Source organism: Mercenaria mercenaria, chromosome 6, assembly GCF_021730395.1.
Source record: "Mercenaria mercenaria strain notata chromosome 6, MADL_Memer_1, whole genome shotgun sequence".
In the NCBI taxonomy this organism is placed as follows: Eukaryota; Metazoa; Mollusca; class Bivalvia; order Venerida; family Veneridae; genus Mercenaria; species Mercenaria mercenaria.
The window spans coordinates 32,959,475-32,982,067 of record NC_069366.1 but is presented as its reverse complement, the minus strand read 5'-3'; the positions used below and the strand labels follow the sequence as shown (position 1 = coordinate 32,982,067).

Genomic DNA, 22,593 nt, shown 5'->3' with positions numbered 1-22,593 from the left:
CTAGGCCTTTGATACTTTGATATTTTGTATGTATCATTGCCTAGCTGATCTCTAACAAGAATGTTCGAATTATGCCCGTGGGGTCACTTGATTTATGAGTTATATAGGAATAAATACTTCAAAAATTATCAGATCATATTTCCTAGACTGTTTAATTATAATTATCTGATGACCCCAAGTGATAAGGGGTGACCCGACTGTGACCTTGACCTACTGACCTACTTTCTTGTTTTTAAAGATACAGCCTTGAAATTTGGATGACATGTACAGTTTAGCACACCGATCTTAAAACTGACTTTCAGTGACCATGAATGTGACACACCTGATAGAACCTGAATTTATGCATGTATTTTATAAGATTCATGCCATTGTAAATTTTGGAAGACATGCTGAATTACAGTCGTTTAGCACACCGATCGTAAAACTGACTTTCAGTGACCATGAATGTGACCTACTGGCCTACTTTCTTGTGTTTTAAGATACAGCCTTGAAATTTGGATGACATGTACAGTTTTGCACTCCGATCTTAAAACTGACTTTCAGTGGCCATGAATGTGACCCACTGACCTACTTTATTGTATTTTAAGATACAGCCTTGAAATTTGGATGACATGTACAGTTTAGCACACCGATCTTAAAACTGACTTTCAGTGACCATGAATTTGACCTACTGACCTACTTTCTTGTTTTTTAAGATATAGCCTTGAAATTTGGATGATATGTACAGTTTTACAGTTTTGCACACTGATCTAAAAGCTGACTTTCGGTGACCATGAATGTGATCTACTGACCTACTTTCTTTTTAAGATACAGCCTTGAAATTTGGGTGACATGTACAGTTTTGCACACCGATCTTAAAACTGACTTTCAGTGACCATGAATTTGACCTACTGACTTACTTTCTTAATATTTTAGCATCAGTTTGACATTTGAAACATGTAGCTCATATAACCCAGGTGAGCGATCCAGAGTCATCATGGCCCTCTTGTTGTAATAACCAAGATATTCTGAAATTATATACATCTGTATATGATAAACTATTAATAAATAAAGCCGAAATGGATTTTCAACTTCCTGGTATCAATAATTACTAAAGTTTACAAGATGAAAAAAAACCCGATCAAAATCGTTTTCTTTTTTTCAAGCTGATAACTTCAAAACTGATCAGGACGGTTTGAAAAGTTCTTAGTAGTCCCTATTACCACCCCTAAAAGTTCTTAAAAATGAAATATAATACGGGTAGTATTGTCTTTAATTATATACCCAAGAATTTTCGGTCTGAAATAAAATCTGTATTTCACTAATGTATTCAGCTCCCGTCGGATACGGATAAATATTCAATGATAGGACTGCTTGTTTTACTTGCGAATAAAAAAAATTCCTTGCGTCAAAAAATTCACCGTTTCTAACGAGTTTTCAGCCTTATTTGTTTAAAATTATGGTCCACTATGGCTGATACAACGGTTGAAGTAGGTTTGTTAAAGCAGTACCTTATCTGCAGTGTGCATTCCAGACCGGATCACACTCGGGGCAAGCGTCTCTAAGATCAAGGCCTGGCAAAATCCACTCGAGCTAAATACAGCAATGCATAACAAGGTACTATTTTAAAAACAACTATTATTTATCAAGGGTAACATTTGCTACGGGAAAGGTGGATAATCAGACTAAAGCAGAACAACATACATTTAAAGGTTTCGACTTTTTATATATTATCTTAACATATCGTAAACAATCTGTAACAAGCGTAAACAATATGGCACAAAATTATTTACAATAATCTCTTTTCATTCATATACATTTGTATACAACACATTCAATGCATTCACAATTTAAATGAATTTGTTAAATCATGAGTATTTACAGCATAACTGTAAAACGTAATGAGCTCTGCCCTTAACACTGAATCAAATACCAAACTTGCAAAAAATCCCATATGGCTTATAAATAAGTTCAATAAAACTTTCAGATACAAAAGACTCTTTCTGTGGTATTCAAGAATTCAATTAAAACTGACACTATAACAATTCCTGCATATTTTTATATTTCGTTTATCGTTTCAATGAAGATGGCAGGACGTAAATGCTTTCATTTTTACAAGAGCTCATATCCATATATATACTCTCTTGAGCTCGTCCACTTTCGCTAGACGACACCACAGGTGTGTTTGTTTGTGAAACCAAAGTATCGGATGCACTATTTGATGACACTGATGTAACTGGTATAAAACTCTTGTCCATTAAATTAGAACTGCTCGGAGGTAATGGTGTTCCACAACCGAGATGAAAAATGTCTATAAAATTCACAGCGCTATTCAAAGTCAATGAATTTTCCTTTTCTACTGGTACAGAAGATGTTTCTAACAAACTCATACCCATACCCATATTGAAAATATCGACAGCACTTTTTGTGGTGTTAACGGTATCACTAGACTCTGTCACAGATAAATCTATCAACACATTTTCTTTATCGCATTTATCACAATTTTTGATTTCATCCTCAAACACAAAGCCTTGATTCAACATATCGCCCTTTTCAGCATTGTCCAATGATTCCATTGACTCGTCATTTTCATATTTAGTTTCATCTAGTTCGGTAACTTCAGCAACATCACTTATATCTGCTGGCGTCCACACTGTTAAATCGGGAAAAGGGTTTTCAATCTCATCAGATGACGGTCTTGTTGTTGGTCCAACTTCAGCGTAGATTGGTTCGTCGTCAGACTCCATACCAATACTATCATCAGTTTTTTCATTTTCACTATTGATTTTAGACATGTTGCGGTCGATATCGCGGCTGAGTAGTTCTGGCTGCAAAGACATATCAAAATTCTGTTTCAAGTTCATAGGGTTATTACTCCTGTTAAGCATATCCACCTGCATAGAAACGTTTCTATTATGTTTCCACAGTGAATTTCTTTTGTCGACGGGTTCTGATGCACGCACTGAACCTGCTGTGGGACGTTTAATCGCAGACGACATATTTAAATTCAAAGAACTGCTTCTTTCCCGTTTCTGAGGTACGGTCATGCCGTCGTTATCTTTCAAAAATCTCTCGATTGCGATTGGTTGATACAAATCTTCGTTCCCAGCAATAACCGACTTATTTCCAAGAGGCCATACTTTAACAGTTATATCGTCATTTTTGTTACTACCTCTTGTACTCTCTGAATCTGAATCACTGGATGATGACAAACTGATTGTACGTTCTTTCTGTTTTCTGTTTTTGTTCTTTGCGAACGGGAGTGTAAAGAGTTTCTTTTCACCGTTATTGAACTTCCGTTTTATTTTATGGGATGATGGTCTTTCCGGAAGTGACGGTGGGACAGACTTGGGATCAATTTTAGGATCCATTCCAAGATGTTTCACCAAATTCTTTTTGCCTTTTCTGAAATTATCTAGGTCTTCATATTCATTTTCTTTTTCATCCGTTTTGAAGTCACCGGTAGAGTTACATTTTCTAAGTTTTGGTTTTGCACGTGCGTATGCATTTTCTGTACTGTCTTTGATATCACTTGTGTTTTCGTCTATTGAAACGTCTTGGTAAATTCCGTTGTCAGCTGTATCAGTTACCTCACTCCTTATGTTTCCGTTTGCATTCTTGAACTCTGCAGCTGTAACTTCTACTTCTTGAATTTCGACGGTCAAAGATGTAGCATTGGAATTTACTGGACTAGTTTCTTTTCCTTCCACCGTTGATGAAGTGGAGACTGCACTATCGAAGGAATTTGTAGAACGATTTGAGGCTACTCCGCGTTCAAACTGAGCAGCTTTGTCTACCACGGAGAATAAAATTCCAGAATCTCTGGATCCAACAGACGCGGAGCGACATGACACGGAGGAATGGGATGACATGTTTGACAATGATCTGGTTTTATCGTCAAAGAATACAGGTTTTGAGTTCTTTATGTCCACATGGCTGTAACCATGTTCATCTAAAAGAACTTTTGTTTCATAACCCGGCTTAGCTACTGTAAATGTCGATATAATGTTACCAACTGGTGGTGTACTTTTCGGAAGATGAAATTCAACTGTGTTATAATCAGACGCCTTTTCTTCGTCAGCAACTTCAACAGGAGAGGACAGAAGGTCTCCTGTTGATGTACACTCATTAATTGCAGTGGCTTCAAATGTAACACTCTGTCGCTTTTTTCGCTGAGCGTCTCTGGCGTCGTCTGAATGAACACTTCCCGTCTCAAGACTGTTGTCAGAAGTTCTTGATGTTATTTGCTTATTGGAAGTAGTTGCCGAAGTCTCGAGAAGGTCTTTGTAACGTTGTTCCACGCTACCGGAAGTTCCACTCCTCGTGCGACATGCACTTTCCACATTTCCCTTATTGCTAGTTACAGACTTTTCAGCAACCGAACTTAGTTTGTCTCGTCTCTTTGCTTTCTGGCGATTAAGTGCTATGTAAATGTTTGCTTTGATTGTGGCAAGAATTTTGGCGACATGTTCGGAACGGAACTGGAAAATCGCTTCACCACATTCTGATTTCCTGAAAGAGCAAGAAAGTATATTTACTGACTGTCAAAAGATAAAATGTATGCATAAAATGCATTTAATAACTCTAAAAATACTTTATTGAAATTAATGTGAGGTAAACTACTTAAAGTTTCAGAAATTTCAGTCTGTGGACTATAAAAAATGTCTTCTTTGTACAAGAAATTTCGACATTCCATCTCTTAGTGAAATGTTCGAGCAGTTAGTTATATGAACACAGTTAAGAAATACTTACGGTCCGCATTCGATGGTCAGAATTTCAATAGTCGGGTTTTCGGTGTCTTTCACCAGATGAAACCGTTTCAACATGGTCAAAGACCATTCATAGGAGTTCTGTTTCTCGCTGACAATGGCGATCACTTCCGGGTTAACAGTCATAGAGTAGCTCCCCGCTAACGACAGTCTCGTGGCGTGGTCGTTGGAGATAATCAAAACCGGAAACACAGCTGCAAAATAATGCGACAGTATTAGTTATGTGGTTAAATAATTTCTAAATAATACAATAATTTATGGAATGTTGACATCATTTTGCATACATATGTTTATGTTAGGCTTTGCGGCCAGTGCAGACCAAGATCTGCCTGCACTGGTCGCTATTCAGTCAGTAAATTTTCAGTGAACACCCCTTCAAATAATAAATGGTATTGTCCAAATCGAATTATGGACCAGTCCATTTTAGAAAGTTAGCAACTGAACCATTTATACCCAAGCGTTCAATAGTTCCACTTTGGGTCTACAATATTCTTCTTTGAATGTAGACGTTTCTTCGTTAAACTGGTTAAGCACGCAAATCGTTTGTAAAAGATAATTATGTCCAAGATGTAATTTTGTATTTTGATTGTATCCTTGACACAGCTTTCTTTTATAAATCATAAACAGAGATAAACTGTCATAACACCGTCAATGTACCTGAAATACAGTCGCAACAGAAAGTACTTTGATTGTTATGTGCAAGAAAAGATGTAATATACATACCATTTTCTTCTTGCTGTGGGAAGAAGATCTTTCTGAAAGTTGAAATCCATGTCTGAGTGTCAAGCTCGGTCTCTCCAGCTAAGAGAAGGACGGGTTCTTTTTCCACGATTTCGAAAGCGTGTGCATGCGTCTTTGATTTGGCGGTGCGAATGTCTGTTACAAATTCTAGTATAAACGTCTGCTTGTCGGCGGGAGAATTTCTAGCAGTCTTCTCGTCGGCATATACGTCGACCTTTGCCGCAGACCTGTCGGCGGATCGCATGGACATCTCGTGAACGATGACCCATTTTTTCTTCCACGACTGAAAATTGGAAAAGACATATTAATAAGACAAGCAGTTAATTAAATGTCTAAACTTATTGGGACAGACTATATATATGTAGAGTCTTCTAAAAAAAAGAGAGAAATCTAAGTCCGAAGACTATTGTACATCAACTTTAAATTATGTAAGACATAAGTGAACAATGATATCCTAGAAATCAGCATCTACATTACATTTAATTTAGAATTAACTATTATCTTGTTTAAATGATTTCGTCGATAAAATCTGCATTATATAAAGTTCATTTATCCGGGGTAGTGGGTCAGATGTAGATAAAAACGCTGAACAGAGGGGTCATTGTAATGTCGTAAACAGACACATTGTAATTAACGCTGATTACATCCTAATTTTGTCTCTTCATTGGTTTTAAATTCTATTGTTTTTACAATACACAGATGTTAAATTTGGCAATGTACGTTTGATGAAAATATTTCAGACATTTTTGGCGGTGTGGGCAGACGACATTTCTAAATGTATGCACTCAGCATGTTATTGACTTCAGTTTAATGGAAACAAAATCTTTGACTACCATAGACTCGCTTCTGTTACGAAGCCATGGTAAAATGATAAGAACAGAAATCTAGTCGTCAATTTTTTTTAAGGTGAATTATTTTTTAACCAAACTTTATTCAGTAGAATTTACGGAGACGGTGAGTGTAATAAACGGCGATAAGTTAATATATGTTAACTATGTAGTAAACAAATAACAACTTTACCAAAATTCTTTCCAAGGTCAAATTATTCTGGTCTTGAGGACAACTCCTCGTTTAAAAAATGATAATTATCATTTCAAAAGTAGTAGCTTTTTCTTCAATTTACCCTTTTTTAATTTTAATTGTTTTATTCAACAAAATTAAAGGTGTGATTTTGTCCGCCTTGGTCAAATTGATAAGGTTGTGTGTGTGTGTGAGTGTGTGTGTGCGGGGGGGGGGGGGGGGGGGGGGGCGGATTTTGTCCTACACTTCATTTACCAAAGCCTATTACCAACACAGCTAACATTAAATACCAAATGCCGTTACAATAATTAAATGAAGTACGAATATGAGAGACCTAAAATCTGGTTTAAAATGGTGTATTGACGAAGACGATGAATAAAAGAAAACTTCTTAGCCCCAATCATGATTTTTATACGACATGTAGCCAGTCTACGAACATTACCAGAAGCAAAAAAAAAAAAAAAAAACATCAAAATTGACAGGAGGCTGTTAAACCCCTACTGGGAACTCTATAAGCCGTTATGTCATTTTTACGTCATATCTAATTGCTCAGTGCAGTTTTAAAGATTTTAACAGATGTTGCCGTATTCTGGAATCAATCCCATCCAAGGTCGAAGAGTTTAAGAAAACCTGGGGACTAAAGAAGAGCTGCCAACTTTGTGATCAATGTTATTTCATTTAAGCAGGAAAATTTACTGCTGTGGCTCATTTTTATGTCCGATATTTTACTTTTCTGGAAATTAGCAATTTATACTCGTATCTTTATTTTGCTCCAATATATAAGACTTTTTTTTCATAGTACATAACAAATACAATAATAAAACCATTCCTGCATTTTTAGCTCAAACAAGAAATAACTTTTATTTTATAGATCTTTGCTTCAAGCAAACAAAGAATATTTATATTCTCTCTATTTTCATTACCGATAAACAATAAATAGGAAACAATAAAAAAATCTAGATCATAAAACTCGGAATAGTTTATTGTTACAATAAGTAGGAAATAGGTAAAATTCTTACCTTGAGTTTTCTTCCTTTGATCTTTGGCGGTTGTTTAATGTCGATATAACCCGAGTACTCAATTCCTCCCTCAATCATCTTGTATGTCCGTACGTGCGGTGCCGATACACTTCTTTTTCTCCGTTTGAATGAATCTAGCAAATAAACAAAGAGTTGTCCCTATTTATAAGGTCTATTCAAAGTATTATATAGCGACTTCTCTAGAAGCCACTTGGCACATCAGTAACCAGATTGATTTTTTTTTTCACATCACTGCTCCTTGTATGAAAACAGTATTAATTTTACGTAAACAAAGCGTCCCATCTTAATTAGTTGGACACAGATAACAGAAGAAAACTCGGTCCCTGGTTGAAACAGTTTTATACAGTGTAAAGCCGAGATGTCTCGTCTGTATCAAGTGAACTTGGCTTTGTTATCTAGTCCCATGCAAATGAGGATGATTTAAAACCTCGTTCACATGATGTCATTTCTGAACTGTAACTAACTGGTTTAAAGCCTCGTTTACACGACATAAATTGTTTGTAAGTAAAACAACCCAATTTCAGTGCAGTATCTACCACTAACACATCATACCTTATAAAGATGAAAATACCAATATATATAATACTGTATAATTCATTTTTTTCATGGGCGGAGGAATGGGAGGTGAGATTTAACGCCAATAGCATTTCCCTGCAGTAATTTGTAAGTAGGAAAAGTATCAAAATGCTTGTGAATCGGAATGCGTATATTAGCCGAAAAGGAATTGCCATATATAGGCAATTAAAAAAAAAACAAAGAAAAGTATATAATCAATTTGTAAGACATAGCAAAAAAGATGAATAAGTTTGGTCCTTTTTGTCAGAAATGAAATGAAAAAAAGGTAAACAGAAATAGAAAAAAAAATAGATACTAGTATAAACAATGTTATCAATATTCATATCAGCATGCCTGTATAGATATAGTATACATCAAATAAAGTTATCAGCTCAAACACACAGAAAATGGTCCGGATATATACCCATATCAGTCAAGGTGGTGGTACTGTCTTACTGCTACATCGTTCCCTCAAATTTTTCACATATCACACAATTTTGAATGGTATGTAAACATTATCTTAAAATATCGTTAGCAATTTTTGGCTGTATTTCCCAAACGTTGTTTTCGCTACTAAGCCTTAAGTAATTGTTAACAGAAATGTGTTTAACGTTGTCTTTTTTTTTTTTTTTTGTTGTTGTTGTTTTTTTTTTCAAATAATTTCCAGAAAGTATTCAACACTCTGTGATTTATAGGCGCTATTTTTTTATTATTTTTTTTATTTTTTGTATACAACATGTTAAATAAAAGATTCATTACTAACTTACTAACATGTTTTTGTTAAGTACCTTTTAAAGGCAAACTGCGTTTAAGCGAACATATGTAATCACGCACCTGTAACGTTCAACTTGTTTTCAATTTTAGTGGTTGTACGCACCTACTTAAAAAAATGTTTCAAATATGTAAATTAAAATATTTAAATTATGTATGATATTGGTTTTAAGGTTTTACCCTAGGCACGATGAACGAATATGCAAAATATATGGTGTAGTAAGATTCTATTTGATTCAAATTAACTCACGATTAGACAGTTCATGTGAGTGTGAATATGCATGTTTGTTATGTAAACATATCCGACAAAAATATTTAGCTACCATAATTATGCAATGCATCTAATTTATACTGTACAAATACACAAAAAATACCTTACAAGAAAACATTTTGTCTCTAAATCCCACATTAGCTATCTAAAACAGAACTAAACTAACAATGTTGAGATTTCTGATACATTCTATGTTCACGTGGAGGCTGCCACTTGCTCGCAATACACGAGTTCCGACAATACACCATGTGACACATTGCACGTGCCTGACTGGAACCGGAAAAGTCTAATTTTCAGACTATGTTTGAAATTAACATGTATATTCGAATTTGACACCATAAAAGACTATGTTGTAAAAATATCTCTTAAATTCGAAGGCCTATCATAAAATAAATTTCATGTATTCCGAATTTGAAAAACAGAAAGAAAAATGCTGATATTTTAAATACAAACCTTGTAATTCTTTTCTTTAAACACACTAAAATGTGTTTATTTTTTTGTTAAAAAGAGTCTGACTGCCTTGAAATAATAAATTCTGTTTCTACACTGTATCACTTTTAGAATTCTGAAAACATTTAATTCCATCAGTCAGTTTTTTCAAATTATATATTCCAATTTAAACACTGCTCTTCTTTATATTTAGCTATACTTTAATCATGTCCATATCAGCAAATTATCTATTTAATTGATAGTTGTCTATTTAATTTATAATTAACCACTTATTCATAATTATCTCATAAACTGGTACATCGATTAAAATGTATCGATTTCACAAACTGTTCCGCCAAGACAGAAAGTAATGCTTTCCCTTTAAATTATTGATTTTTTTGAAACCATTTTAATCCGATGCTACTACTTAAATTTTGATTGCCCATCTATTGAATAGGAAATTGAAAAGATTATTGTTGATTATTTGAAAATAGGGGCGCTGAAATACATTAAAGAAACTTTTTCTTTCCCACGAATGTGCTTGAACAAGTTGTGCGTAGTTTCACTTTTAAGTATATTTAATATTTCTTGATATTAAACGAACATAATTGGCATGCAAGATAGATAAATCACGAAAGAACCAAGAAAGTTAATTGATATATGATATTTCAGCGTACTTATTTTTTTCTTTCAAGAAGCATATCGACATTATCATAAAACAGTGTCCATTCAAAATTTGCATGAAATACACGAATTTGAGATAAGAAATAAATATAACGATGTCATTATATAATTGTTCACAAACCTTCAAGTTACTTTAACAAGTCTTCTGATATCTTTAAGAGATTCTAATATTTTTTGTTTGTTTAGTGTATAATACTATACAAATATTATACCAGATATACACATATAATCACTTAAAAGTTTTCAAACTGAATACTGCCATCAGTTCTTTTTACCGAAATAAATATTCCATCATAAATATTACTCATCTGTTTAGAATAAATGATACTATAGTCAATCTTCGTAACTATCTCTTTATCACTATCAATAAAATCAATTAAAATAATTAATTAAAATACTACATTACCTATCTGGTTTTTGGAGTATTGCTAAATTATTGATTTTAAATGACGCTATTAATTATCATTAACTTTGCTAGATTTTATATTAAACATGAAATTGCGAAGATTATGCCTGGTTAATTATTTTATACCGAGATATTTGAAACGAATTTATTATTATTATTAGTGTGTGGGTGTGTGTGGGAGTGGGGGGTGAAGAGGTTGGTAAGTTAAAAAAAAATAAAGCACAATCTCAAGTAAAATTCAAGTTGAAAGACTGTGATGCATTTTTTTAAAAGTATATGTCCTTAGAAATTTATTTACGAACTCTGTAACTTTTCTGCCTTGATCAGTCGCAGAAAAAATACAGAAAATTAAATTAAAAACAGTTTGGCTTGGTGTTTAGGAACATACAGGATACAGACACAGACATTACATTATGAGGTATTAAAAACAACAAACGAAAGTATGTTTGCGTCCTATAGATATTCAATTAAGAATTAATCGCTCAACCTTGATAGCTAATAACTCTAACAACAGTGACGTAAGAACAAACCACTAATTAGTTTAACAAACGCATTGAAACCAACGTGTTCAGTTATGTCACTAGGTTTTTGAAATAAATAAACAAACAAATGAATAAATAAATAAATAAATCGGCATTGAACCCGCTGATAAAATTTTTAGACATACTATCAACCTGAAGATAACGGCGTCCAAAAACTACATAAAAATAAAAAAAAACAACACATAATGTTGATGTTTTATCAATACTTATACTGCGGGACTAACGCAATAGGTTATTTAACAGGCCACACGTGAGTTTTCATAACTTCCTTATTACTCGTTAATGCCTTCCTCGCCTAAAAGCGTTTACCACCAGAAACTCTTGATACTTTTGCTCATACACTTTGATCGAACTTTTTTTTTTTCGCGGATCAAATATGTAGGTATCGCACACACTGGAATTTGGGCGAAATGCTCGAAGCCAGTATTGAATTTAGAAGAGTGGCAGACGTTTTGTGCCGAGGACAGCACTCGTTTTATCAAAATCCATCAAGTGACAAGAAATTACAAACAGAAATGTTACATGAATCCAGCGATTTTCCCGTGTGTATACGATACCAAAAAGTCACATGTTTTGGCCTCCCTGTAGAAGCACAGAGCATAACTAAGCAAATTCATAGCACAAGTGCTGGTCCAATTTTTATATGCCAGCAATGTATATATATATATATATATATACCTACCCCTAAAAAGTAAGAAAACGGAAAAATAACACGTTTAAACGATTCTAGCGTTGTATTTTTTTTTATTCCCCCCCACCCACCATGTTTTAAGCGCTGGGTAGGGCAGGGGAGTGGGGTGAGGGGTGAAAGACTAGGCTAGCACCTGTTTGGCCGGTTTGCCTTTTGTTTTTGTTGGGTTTAACGCCGCATCGACACAATCATAGGTTATATGGCGACTTTCCATCTTTGATATCCGTGCATTACGCCACCACGGGCGGACACCTGGGTAGAAACACCAACCTTCCGTAAGCCAGCTAGATGGCTTCCTCACATGAAGAATTTAACAACCCGAGTGAGGCCCGAACCCCTCACTCGAACGCACGTCGGTGAGGGGCAAGTGATTCAAAGTAAGTGACCTTAACCACGAAGCCCCCTAACCCCCTCCACCCATCAGTCGGTTTACATCATAACTACTATAAGAACAATTACTAAATAATAACTAAGGAATAATTAAAAACAAATAAGAATCTGGTCATTTTTGTGCCAGGTCAGAGCGTGTACAAGCATGATATACATAAAAATGATGATGATGACGATATTGACGATGATGATGATGATGGTGATGCTGACGACCGACAGACGAACGGACAATTACAACAACAACAGCAACAATAACTGAATAGATAGAATAAAAAATAAAAAAAAAAATAAAAAAAATAGTATAATAAAATATATTAAAATCGATTACTCACCAACACGGTAGGTCCGCAGGCACGGCACAGAGGGCGGATGGAAGGTTCGACCCCTCTCGTACTCGTACAAGAACATCCTGCCAAACATAAAAGTCTCGAACGCCACTTCACTAACTTTATTTCACATTATTTTCACCGAAAGATTCGAAAAGTTGTAAGACACTCCTTTTAATGCACTGTCACTAAAAAAGTCATTTTTCACTCTAAAAGGTGACGCGTTACAAACATCGTCGTTAACATCCAACAGTTTCGCAACTTTTTCTTTTTAAGACTGACACCCGTCTCTCGAAAATTGAAATGAATTATCAGTCAGAAGCATTCGCTTAACATATTGTTTTTATTACATATTTTCTAACGTTAACCACATGTGCAAAATGCAATGGGATAGTTCGTTATTTTGATTTTTGTGTTTACATTTCACTAACTTCCGCTTTTCGATGTTTAGGTTGGAAAGACATTAACATGTGTCTCAAGGGGTTTAAAGGGTTAAATTGCACACTTCGTTAACCACAGATTGCGATACAATACATCTGTGGTAGCATTTAATGATCAGACTATGCAAGGTGGTAATTTGTTATCAGATTTTTATCGATTTATCGATAGTTGTTTTACCAAATTCTATGATGTTTTTTTTCGGTACGGCTTACCTTTATCAAAAATATTTAAAAGTTTTCGTTTACCAGACACTCTGTCTCGTGTTTATTTGTGGACGTGTTTGAAATATGATAAATAAAAGCTGGGAAAATCAAAACATATTTCGTAAGCATGCGAAATTTATTTGATACAAATAAATAAAACACTATAAAAAGTCTATAATAAATAAAGAGCATAATATCGTCTTAAGTAAAGGGAGGTAAACAACCGCTATCACAGTACCGTTCAGTTACATTATGAACAATAAATTGAGAAAAAAGGTATGGTTAATAAAAATAAATTAATATAGATATTTACCAAACTAAAAAAAAAAAATCAGTTCGTGGCCACAAGAGTCGTTTTACTGCTTAAAACATAATCTTGCCACAGAACTTTAAGACATGTCTTTAATATTATTTTCATATATAGATGGAAATATATTTTAGAGATGTCATACATCACATAGGATATAGACAAGCATCAAAATAGATCAACAGTTAAAATTAGCCCCTTCATATATGTAGAAGACAAAACGACCTTTGATTAAAGAAATAAAACAATAAACAAGTATACTGAATATGTCAGCTAATGTAAGGTGACATTTTTATATGATAATGATTTAAAAAAAAAAGAGAAGAACACATTTGTTATAGCTGACGGAAATTACAAAATATACGTTTTGTAATAACATGTTAACACAAACTAGATAAAGAGAAATGTAACGTTGTTTTAATTCTAGGTTTCTTAAATCCTTTAAGACAGAAAAAGAAAACGTATCGAAATTCAGAAAGACTTTGATCCAAATGGAAGCCTTTTTGTTTCTAAGGCAACGTAAAACAAGATTGTGGTTTTAAATGTATTTTAGATATTTTTCAAGAAGAAGCAAAAAGTTATCATGCTTCATGTTTAACTCATGAAACTATATGATAAATCTGTAAAAACGGATATTTTCCTAATACGGCAGAATATAAAACCGCGTCAATGGTTAGCCATTTTAGCTATATCTTTTTTAATAATGGTCCGATTGAAAAACTATCCTTCAGTATAATGGATGGAAGCTTGTTTTCATATAAAATTCACTAAATATCTGGCATTCCTTTCCCTTTAACAGTTTAAAATAAACAAAGATAGACAAGACCTGATGTTCACAATTTACAGATCATTAAATAAACATATCTTAGTTATTATCTAAAGTAGAAACAGTAATAATTCACAGGAGAAACAGGACCGATACACCAAATATTTCACTATGTGTGAAAGAACCATTTACTTACTTTTTGAGCTGCTACATATACGCAGTTATAAATATCGTGCTAAAAGTCATAAGAAAGTTTTATTTAAATGTTAATGCTTGTAAGATATATTTCTAAGTCTCTTCATCGAAAGTCCACTGCGAACTGGCAATACAGTCATGCAAACTATTTGTTGCACGAAATAACGTGCTTTTTATAATACCCATAACGTCTCGCACACTTTGGATCCCGTCCTCGTCTGATTCCTCGAACACAAATGTACTGGTTCCATACTTACTTTCCCTGGAAAAGAAATACGAAAGTAAGTCCGGAATGATGACAGTTTTTAGCTACCGGGATATTTGTATCAGCTCGGAGCTTTAAGAACTGTGTAAGTAATAATCAGACTCGAGACAAAATATATTATGCTCTACGGACGTGGCTATTCGTCCCCAAACGTCACGTTATTTCATGTGGCGAAGTTGTTAAGCTATCAGCAAAGATACGCGGTCATGTAATAGTCTGTCTACCGACTAGATAATCTTTTTTTTTTAAAATAATCTCAATCATTTCTCAAATAAATTCTGACTGGTCTTTCTTAATTGGCTCTGATTATCAGAAGAAAAGGGTTATAATTGTACAAAATTTGAATATAGCCTCTAGACTTATCTCAAGTGAACAAAACACAGGGTCTGAACATAGTCCAGTTCAGCAAACTGTCTTAAAATTGACTACTCTAAACATAGCCTGAAAACCAAAAGATAATCATATTTAGAAAGATTTTTGTGTTTCATACGGATTGATTGTTTACTTTATTAAAAAAAAAAAACAAACAAAAAAAAAAACAAAAAAAAAAAATGATAAAAGCGCGGAGTTCCAATCAAATTCTTTGCAGGAACAATAAACAGAAAACTGTATTACTGAACTGTTGTAAAAGAAATTAAACAAACAGCAGCTTCCTCAAACACAAAAGTAGAAATTTTTTTGGATTGGCATATTGGCACAATTCGTGACGTATTCTACGCTCCTAAAGGCGCGAACGGTCAGTTAGTAATATAGCAAAACAGTAATTATGAGTTATTACGACCATTCTCCGTTCAGCTCACGAATTCTGCCGCTATAAAATCTGACAGTGTTTATCTAATGTCGAAAAGGGTTCCAGTTACCGTCCCAAATGGCCTAAAATGCAGTACATTGAATTTCGTTTAGTATGGTCATAGTTATTATCTTGTGAAGCATGTTTAAAAAGGGAGATAATTCTGAAACTATTTATGACTGATTGTTAAGTAACTGTACAAAAAGAGAGAAAAAATTGTTTCAGATAGCATTATTAACCAATCAAAATAAAATTTGACATAATTAATGTATAAATGTAACTTTTATTGCAAAGGAGGCGTAGCTACGGATGACCAATGGAAACACCCTACCCCTTAGTGACACATGATAGTAAACGTGACAGCGGACGTAATCTAACTTCGAAACAAGGGGACGTGAGTTACAGCCCTTGTTCCTCCAACTAAAAAATGCCAACATTGAAATAAAAGTTCCATGTATGGTAGCTTTACACCTGACACGTTAAAGGCCCAGAGAAGCTTCTGAAATTGGAGCGACTTCTGTATCCTGCTCTATTACCCCCAATTTACATTACTAACAGCCTTCTGGAGGTGACGACAGTAAATAAGCTTACAAACAAACAAATAGTAAACGCATAAGCGCCCAAACAAGTCCTAATCAATGTCCAGTTATATTCTTAAACAAAACGCGGAAGCATTTTCTTTTGATTGTATTTTCTCGAGGTGCTCGACGGATTTATTCCACCCCACCTGGACCACACTTTACTTTGAACATGTGCCAATGCAACTGCCCTATATAATACAACACTGATTTTCAATTTCACTTTCTGTAATATACTTACGGCACAGTTTCAATCAAAAGGCGAGACTGCGGATTTTCCTTCTCAAGTCTGAACCTTGCCATAGTTGTGAAAGGTAGACTGACTGACTTCGTTGGATCTTTATCTCCAAACGGTTCCACCGGAGTGGATCGACTATCTCCCTTGTGGAGAAGACTTATCGTTATGGCAACCGTTGTCACACGAATGTCATAGACTCCTTCCACTAGATGTATCCGACTGGTGTCACCATTTGAAATTAACTTCAGACTTATTTTATCTGAAATAAAGTTAGGATTCTTTAAACGCTTTGGATACGAACTACTATGACACAACGACCCTCTCCCAATGCCACCCTCAGTCCAAAGATGAGAAATAATTAATTAGAGGGAAATGACTAGTATTAATGTTCCTTTTTACCATATATATTACTTACACATTTCGTTTTCTTTAGAAATTGTATGAAACAATAATACAAGTGATTTCCTTCGAACTACATTGTAGTGTCTCTCATTTATATGCGTGTGTGTGTGCGGGCGGCTGGGGGAGGGGTGTGGATGCGACTTTATGTCAAAACGACTGTGCAAGCACCTATGGCGTAAATATGACTGCTGTGCAATCATCGCTATGGGACAGCCTGTACCTAGCGATTTTAGTCCATTTTTATTTTAAAAAATAGCTCTTACAGGACTTTATGACACTGATTGAGCAGTTACGCCTTATTCCTTGAAACGCATATATTATAAATTCAAAAAATCTTTTGATAAAGAAAATCTAAGGACAAGTGAGTTTTTTTAATGTAGGTATTGCTTTACCGTGTGAATCTATCTGTTCAAGTGCATCCGGCCAAAATATTTTCCGCAGAGTCCAGATCCAATCCCGACTTTCTAGTTCTGTATCCCCTGACATCACAAGGACTGATTTACCCGCGGAGAATATTTCAAATGCGTGCAGGTGCGTCTTTGACGTCACCATGGTGATGTCACTTATGTTTTTAAGCTGATAGGTATCAACAAGATTTTGACTGTTTTCCTTGTAAATGTTCAGCTCCATTATGCCGTTTTCTCCCTCCACTAGGTCAACACGCCTCGTTTTCCATGGCTGAAACACGCACATAATACATAGCAGGAAAGAATGTGATATAGTTGCAAGTGAAAAATAAATGTACCCGCAGCATACAGTTTCGACGACTTTTAATACAGGATTTGGTCACACAGGTTCGAGACACACATTTCCGGAAGGTTGCTGGTAACTGCACCTCCACAACATACACAAGCAATTCTAACGCAACACAATAGAATTTCTGAGCATAGATGGAAACGTATGATCATAATCCATCCGATATTGATATAATTTTTCATTAAAATAAAGGCAGTCCTTTCATAGTTTTGTACTTTGTTTCGTGTTTAAATTCCTCTGAAAGCTAATGGCAAATATCTTGACCGGATGGCATCAATTAAGGCAGGACAGGCACCTGTTCTGAATATATTCCTTACTTGGGAGTTCGACAATGGTGAGACTCATACCGTCGATTGTAAAAAAGTATACTACTGGCAAGACATGTATAATTAGTCACGTGATATCTAGATAAGTTATGTTATAAGTAACAATTTCTGGACTTACCGGAAGTCTCCATCCTCGTGCTAAGGACGATGTTGCGGGAGATTTTACATCCAGGACACCTGTCCTTAGTATCTTCTGCCCTACCATACTGTCCTATAACTGGTTTCAGATGAGTCTGAAGAACACAAGTGGTTTAGGTTTGGTCAAACCAACACAGTACAGACAGTCATGACAACATCTACTGAGGAAACGATAGTCCCACTTTGTCCGCAAAAGGTGGAATAGTATTTAGTATTTTCATAGTATTTTCAATTTATTACATGCTTTCATTGGATAACTGTACAATGTAACATTGAATATCTGGTAAATTGACAACAAAAATCTATCAACTACATTTGTCACTGGTTGCGCGGACCAAATAGGTAACAGTTGGCCAATTCGGCCATTGAAAAGGTATCATTTAAAAAGATTTTATCTTCACTCGCTCTTGAAAGCACGCGCTTTCACATTATAAACTTACTGTTTTGGTTTCACAGTTAATAGTCAAAGTCAACTGAAGGACCATGGGTAAACTGTTTACACTATTAACCGGCAAGTTATTCAATAAGAGTTTAACTACATGATACCAGGAATACATTTTTATAACTTCTGTCTTCAAGTTTTGACTTTAGCCCAGCAAAATTTAGTGTTTAACTATAAACCGGTCAATATCAAAGTACAGACCAACAGTTTATAATATAAGGAGTTGTGTAATAATTCAAAATATTGCATCTGATGCACACTTGTTGGCAGATATTTCGACGAAAATAAATATATCAGATTATGCGGTACGTTTTAAAGTTAAGTTTAAAAGTGAAAACGTTAAAAAAAACTTCGAAGCTGGAAAGCCTCTGAACATATCCTGTCAAGTGCATGTACAAATGGACGTCTGGTATACGGTTCAATATACCTATAAACGAATTGCGATCACATGATAAGTGTAACTTTGTGTTACATTTTGATGTATTCTGATGTTCCGTATTTGACATGCAGATATGGCTTGAAAAATACAGCTTGTTTTTCTTTCATCTTTTTATCTCAAAGAAAAAAACAAGAAATAAAAAAATGATTGTGTGCTGGGTTTGCACTTTTCAGAATTTCCTGTTTTGTAAAACCATATGAGCCGCGCCATGGGAAAACCAACATAGTGGGTTTGCGACCAGCAAGGATCCAAACCAGCCTGCGCATCAGCGAAGTCTGGTCAGGATACATGCTGTTCGCTTTTAAAGTCTACTACAATTAGAAAAACCGTTAGCGAACAGCATGGATCCTGACCAGACTGCGCGGATGCGCAGGCTGGTCTGGATCCATGATGGTCGCAAAGCCACTATGTTGGTTTTCTCGTGGCACGGACCATATACATGCTTACAGATTCAATTTGTGTGTGATAAAATTAAATTGGCAGTTCATGGCCAATTGTGTTCTGAATTAAGACATGGTAATCGGACATTGATAACAGTACAAGTTATATACACAGTATTATAAGTAAAATATTTGATTATGTGTCTAGCACCTATGGTACACGTATAAAAGGTCAGGATGTTAATACCAGATAAGATACTGTTTATTATAGATAGATAGATAGATAGATAGATAGATGTTTATTATTGTGGCATGAACGTTCGCTATAACATTTTAAACCATAATATGCTTTTAAAAGGCACCCGACCTAGTCATTTTAACATAATTCAATAAATAACTGGCAGGGTTCAATAATCCGACAACATGCAATAAACAAGTTATGTTTAGAAATTCAGTTCAATATAAACAGGTATAAAAGTACCTGCTTTCTGACGTGATGATTCTTATATAACTTGAGATGTTATTCTAACATATTTTAAAATACTTGTATATTATAATAATGATTATGTTGAATGTTTGGGCCACAGTTATCGTGTAATATTGTAAACGAACTACATGTAATTTAAATCAAAGATGATGATGTTTTTTTTGCAAAAAAAAAAAGAGAAGAAAATGAATGGTATCTTATAATCCCATCCTAATTTGAAAACATTATAATATGTGAACGTACTTAACGCTATACAAGAATGTGTAAATACAGATGAGCCGCGCCATGAGAAAACCAACATAGTGGCTTTGCGACCAGCATGGATCCAGACCAGCCTGCGCATCCGCGCAGTCTGCTCAGGATCCATGCCGCTCGCTAACAGTTTCTCCAATTCCAATAGGCTTTAAAAGCGAACAGCATGGATCCTGACCAGACTGCGCGGATGCGCAGGCTGGTCTGGATCCATGCTGGTCGCAAACCCACTGTTGGTTTTCTCATGGCACGGCTCAGATATCATTTTAATCTTATATCTAGTCGCACTTAACAAGTTTAAACTTCATAAAATCAAGATACTCACATTTTAAATAAATCCACTGTTATTCTGTAAGAATGTAACTTAGACCGTGTGTAATGTATCTATACTTAATTATAACACGGTAATAATGAAAAATAGCAGTCCAAATACATCTATTCGGAAATCAATAAACTATTTACGACCGAACAAGTTTAGAACAATATTGATTAAACTTAAAAACATGTCGCGTCAAGAAATTAAATGGAAGAAAGACAACTCTTGTCGCGATTCACAAACTTCTGTTAAGGATTACCGTCCCTGGAATAGACAAATTGGTGATAGTGGGTTTATTTTTTGGCTTATCATATTTTGGTAAAGTGATGGATTTGTTCAGAACATTAATGTATGATTATCTGCACTTACATATTAGCTGAGATACAAGTTTGTAAAATGATCTTGCCTCCCTTTTCGTTTGGCTGCACAACCAATAAGGATGGAAATAAATGAATTTGGAACCTCAGTTTTCAGTAAAACTTGCCTTTGGTTGTATAATTATATCTAATGCAATACTATAATGGTAAACTGAAATCGGCAAAAGAAATACTAAATTTCTGAATACTTTCTTAGATACAAAATTTTATAAAAACAAGATATATCTTTGTAATAGTGATCCATCCTGCTGAATATTAGCGAAGGCAAGATGTCATAAAAAGCTGCTTAAACCTTTAAATTGAAAATCCATATAAGAAACGCCTCATTCAAACTCATTGTACAATATTTTGTTAACCGTGGTTCAAAATTAGAAAAGAACAATTACATTTGCAAATCTGATGATTTAAAAGAATTATGCTAGTTCACAATAGACTGGTCAGAGGAATTTCACTGACACAATCAGTAGCGCGTTGGGCCACCTCTACTGACAATCACAGCAGCAAGACATCGCCCCATTGACCGCAACAGGTACGTAGCAGATACCGTGGGATTCTGGTCCACTCCAGGTGGAGAGCTGCTTTCAGTTCCTGGACGTTGGCAGGCAGTGATTGACGTTGACGTAACCGCCGTCCAAGGTAATCCAAGACGTGTTCAGTCGGATTGCAGTCACTGAATGTTGCTCGTCTGTAAAAAGTTCCTGGTGACACGTGCAACGTGAGGTCGCGCGTTGTCATGCTGAAAGACCAAGCCTTGACGTTGACGGAATATAGGGACAACCGCAGGAGGTAATATCTGGTCGACGCCTGACTGTGAGATTACCTTGGCACACGAGTTGGGACTTAAACCAATGGTTGATGGCTGCCCATACCATAACTCCGCCTTCACTGTAAGGATTATGCTGCAGAACGCAATTTTTTAGCGTAACGTTCATGACGTCGTCTGTATTAACACCACGTACTGCCGACACTGACCGCGATGATTGCAGGCCCCAATTAGACGTTGGTGACAGTGACGTAGCGTAAGAACTAGACAGCGTCAGGGCCTGTGCAGATAATTTCCCGTTCTCTAAGCCGGTTTTTCACTGTATGTCGACTTATAGGCCGTACACGGTTATCTACCACTAAACGTGACGTGGATTCAGCCTTCACAAACCTGTCATGCAAATGGCGATGGCGTATGTAATTGTCCTGCCGTACTGACGTTACACGCGGTCTACCCGAACGAGGCTTAACGACAAGCGTTCCAGTGTCTCTAACACGCCGAACGAGACGCAGTATTGCCGAACAAGAGACGTTAAAACGTCTAGCGACTTGTTCTTGCGTTCGCCCACATTCGAGCATGGCCAAAACTTTGGACCTCTCTTCGAAATTTAGCCTCGGCATGATCAAAAACTGATTGTCAGAAAATATGGTCTTATGTCGAAAAACACATGTACCTGTGTAAAATTATCTCAATAAAACCACAAGTTAACACACACGGGCTGCACGATGAAATCATGAGCAGGTACGTGAATTTAACAATGGACTGAATAAAATCTTACGAGTTTTGGTTGGCTGTATTTGTCGGTCAGAGTACATGTACGTTTCTGACATTGCCCAACACATTTAAACTATATATATTATAAAATAACGCCGACTTTCGATGGGGCGTTTCTTTATTTTGTCAGTATATTTCAACAAGAAGTATTTGTAAAACACGTCTGTCCCATGTGTACTTCCAATCGAGACATAAGCCTGTTGGGCTTAGTGTCACCCTCTCCCCCCCCCCCCCCCCCCCCCCCCCCAAAAACAACAACAAAAACACGCACAAAAAACATACATGTAAACACGTTATGAAGGTTGGTGGCTTCTCCAATTAGAGTATTTTCAGCCGAAATGCCA

General features: G+C 35.5%; 2 protein-coding genes across 3 annotated transcripts; both read right to left on the bottom strand.

The window, feature by feature from the left end:
• Positions 1 to 1,690: 1,690 nt before the first annotated feature.
• Positions 1,691 to 13,059, bottom strand: LOC123549220 (uncharacterized). 2 transcript variants are annotated; one of them, XM_045337131.2, is made up of 5 exons: positions 12,621 to 13,059; positions 7,529 to 7,662; positions 5,472 to 5,772; positions 4,732 to 4,942; positions 1,691 to 4,491 (listed from the first exon to the last, which is right to left on the bottom strand). In XM_045337131.2, the coding sequence occupies exons 1-5, from the start codon at positions 12,706 to 12,708 to the stop codon at positions 2,049 to 2,051; spliced, it is 3,177 nt and encodes a 1,058-aa protein (XP_045193066.2). In that variant the 5' UTR covers positions 12,709 to 13,059; the 3' UTR covers positions 1,691 to 2,048. The 2 variants fall into 2 exon arrangements, with proteins under 2 accessions (XP_045193066.2, XP_045193069.2); XM_045337134.2 differs by lacking the exon at positions 12,621 to 13,059 and adding an exon at positions 9,600 to 9,752.
• A 1,333-nt stretch (positions 13,060 to 14,392) lies between these two features.
• Positions 14,393 to 20,513, bottom strand: LOC123549221 (uncharacterized). The gene is made up of 5 exons (XM_045337135.2): positions 20,345 to 20,513; positions 18,000 to 18,114; positions 17,192 to 17,477; positions 16,401 to 16,656; positions 14,393 to 14,788 (listed from the first exon to the last, which is right to left on the bottom strand). Exons 2-5 carry the CDS (start codon positions 18,084 to 18,086, stop codon positions 14,620 to 14,622), a joined length of 798 nt encoding a protein of 265 aa, XP_045193070.2. The 5' UTR covers positions 18,087 to 18,114; positions 20,345 to 20,513; the 3' UTR covers positions 14,393 to 14,619.
• Between the last annotated feature and the right edge of the window lie 2,080 nt (positions 20,514 to 22,593).

What these genes read in the sequence shown, in the direction of transcription:
- LOC123549220 (XM_045337131.2), bottom strand. Translation starts at nt 12,708, where the DNA reads ATGTTTGGCAGGATGTTCTTGTACGAGTACGAGAGGGGTCGAACCTTC. An exon ending in TCAAAGGAAGAAAACTCAAG is followed by an intron (nt 5,773 to 7,528) that starts GTAAGAATTTTA and finishes TCCAATTTTCAG; the next exon opens with TCGTGGAAGAAAAAATGGGT. An exon ending in CCCACAGCAAGAAGAAAATG is followed by an intron (nt 4,943 to 5,471) that starts GTATGTATATTA and finishes ATTATTTTGCAG; the next exon opens with CTGTGTTTCCGGTTTTGATT.
- LOC123549221 (XM_045337135.2), bottom strand. Translation starts at nt 18,086, where the DNA reads ATGGTAGGGCAGAAGATACTAAGGACAGGTGTCCTGGATGTAAAATCT. An exon ending in CACGAGGATGGAGACTTCCG is followed by an intron (nt 17,478 to 17,999) that starts GTAAGTCCAGAA and finishes TGCGTGTTTCAG; the next exon opens with CCATGGAAAACGAGGCGTGT. An exon ending in TGAACAGATAGATTCACACG is followed by an intron (nt 16,657 to 17,191) that starts GTAAAGCAATAC and finishes ACTTTATTTCAG; the next exon opens with ATAAAATAAGTCTGAAGTTA.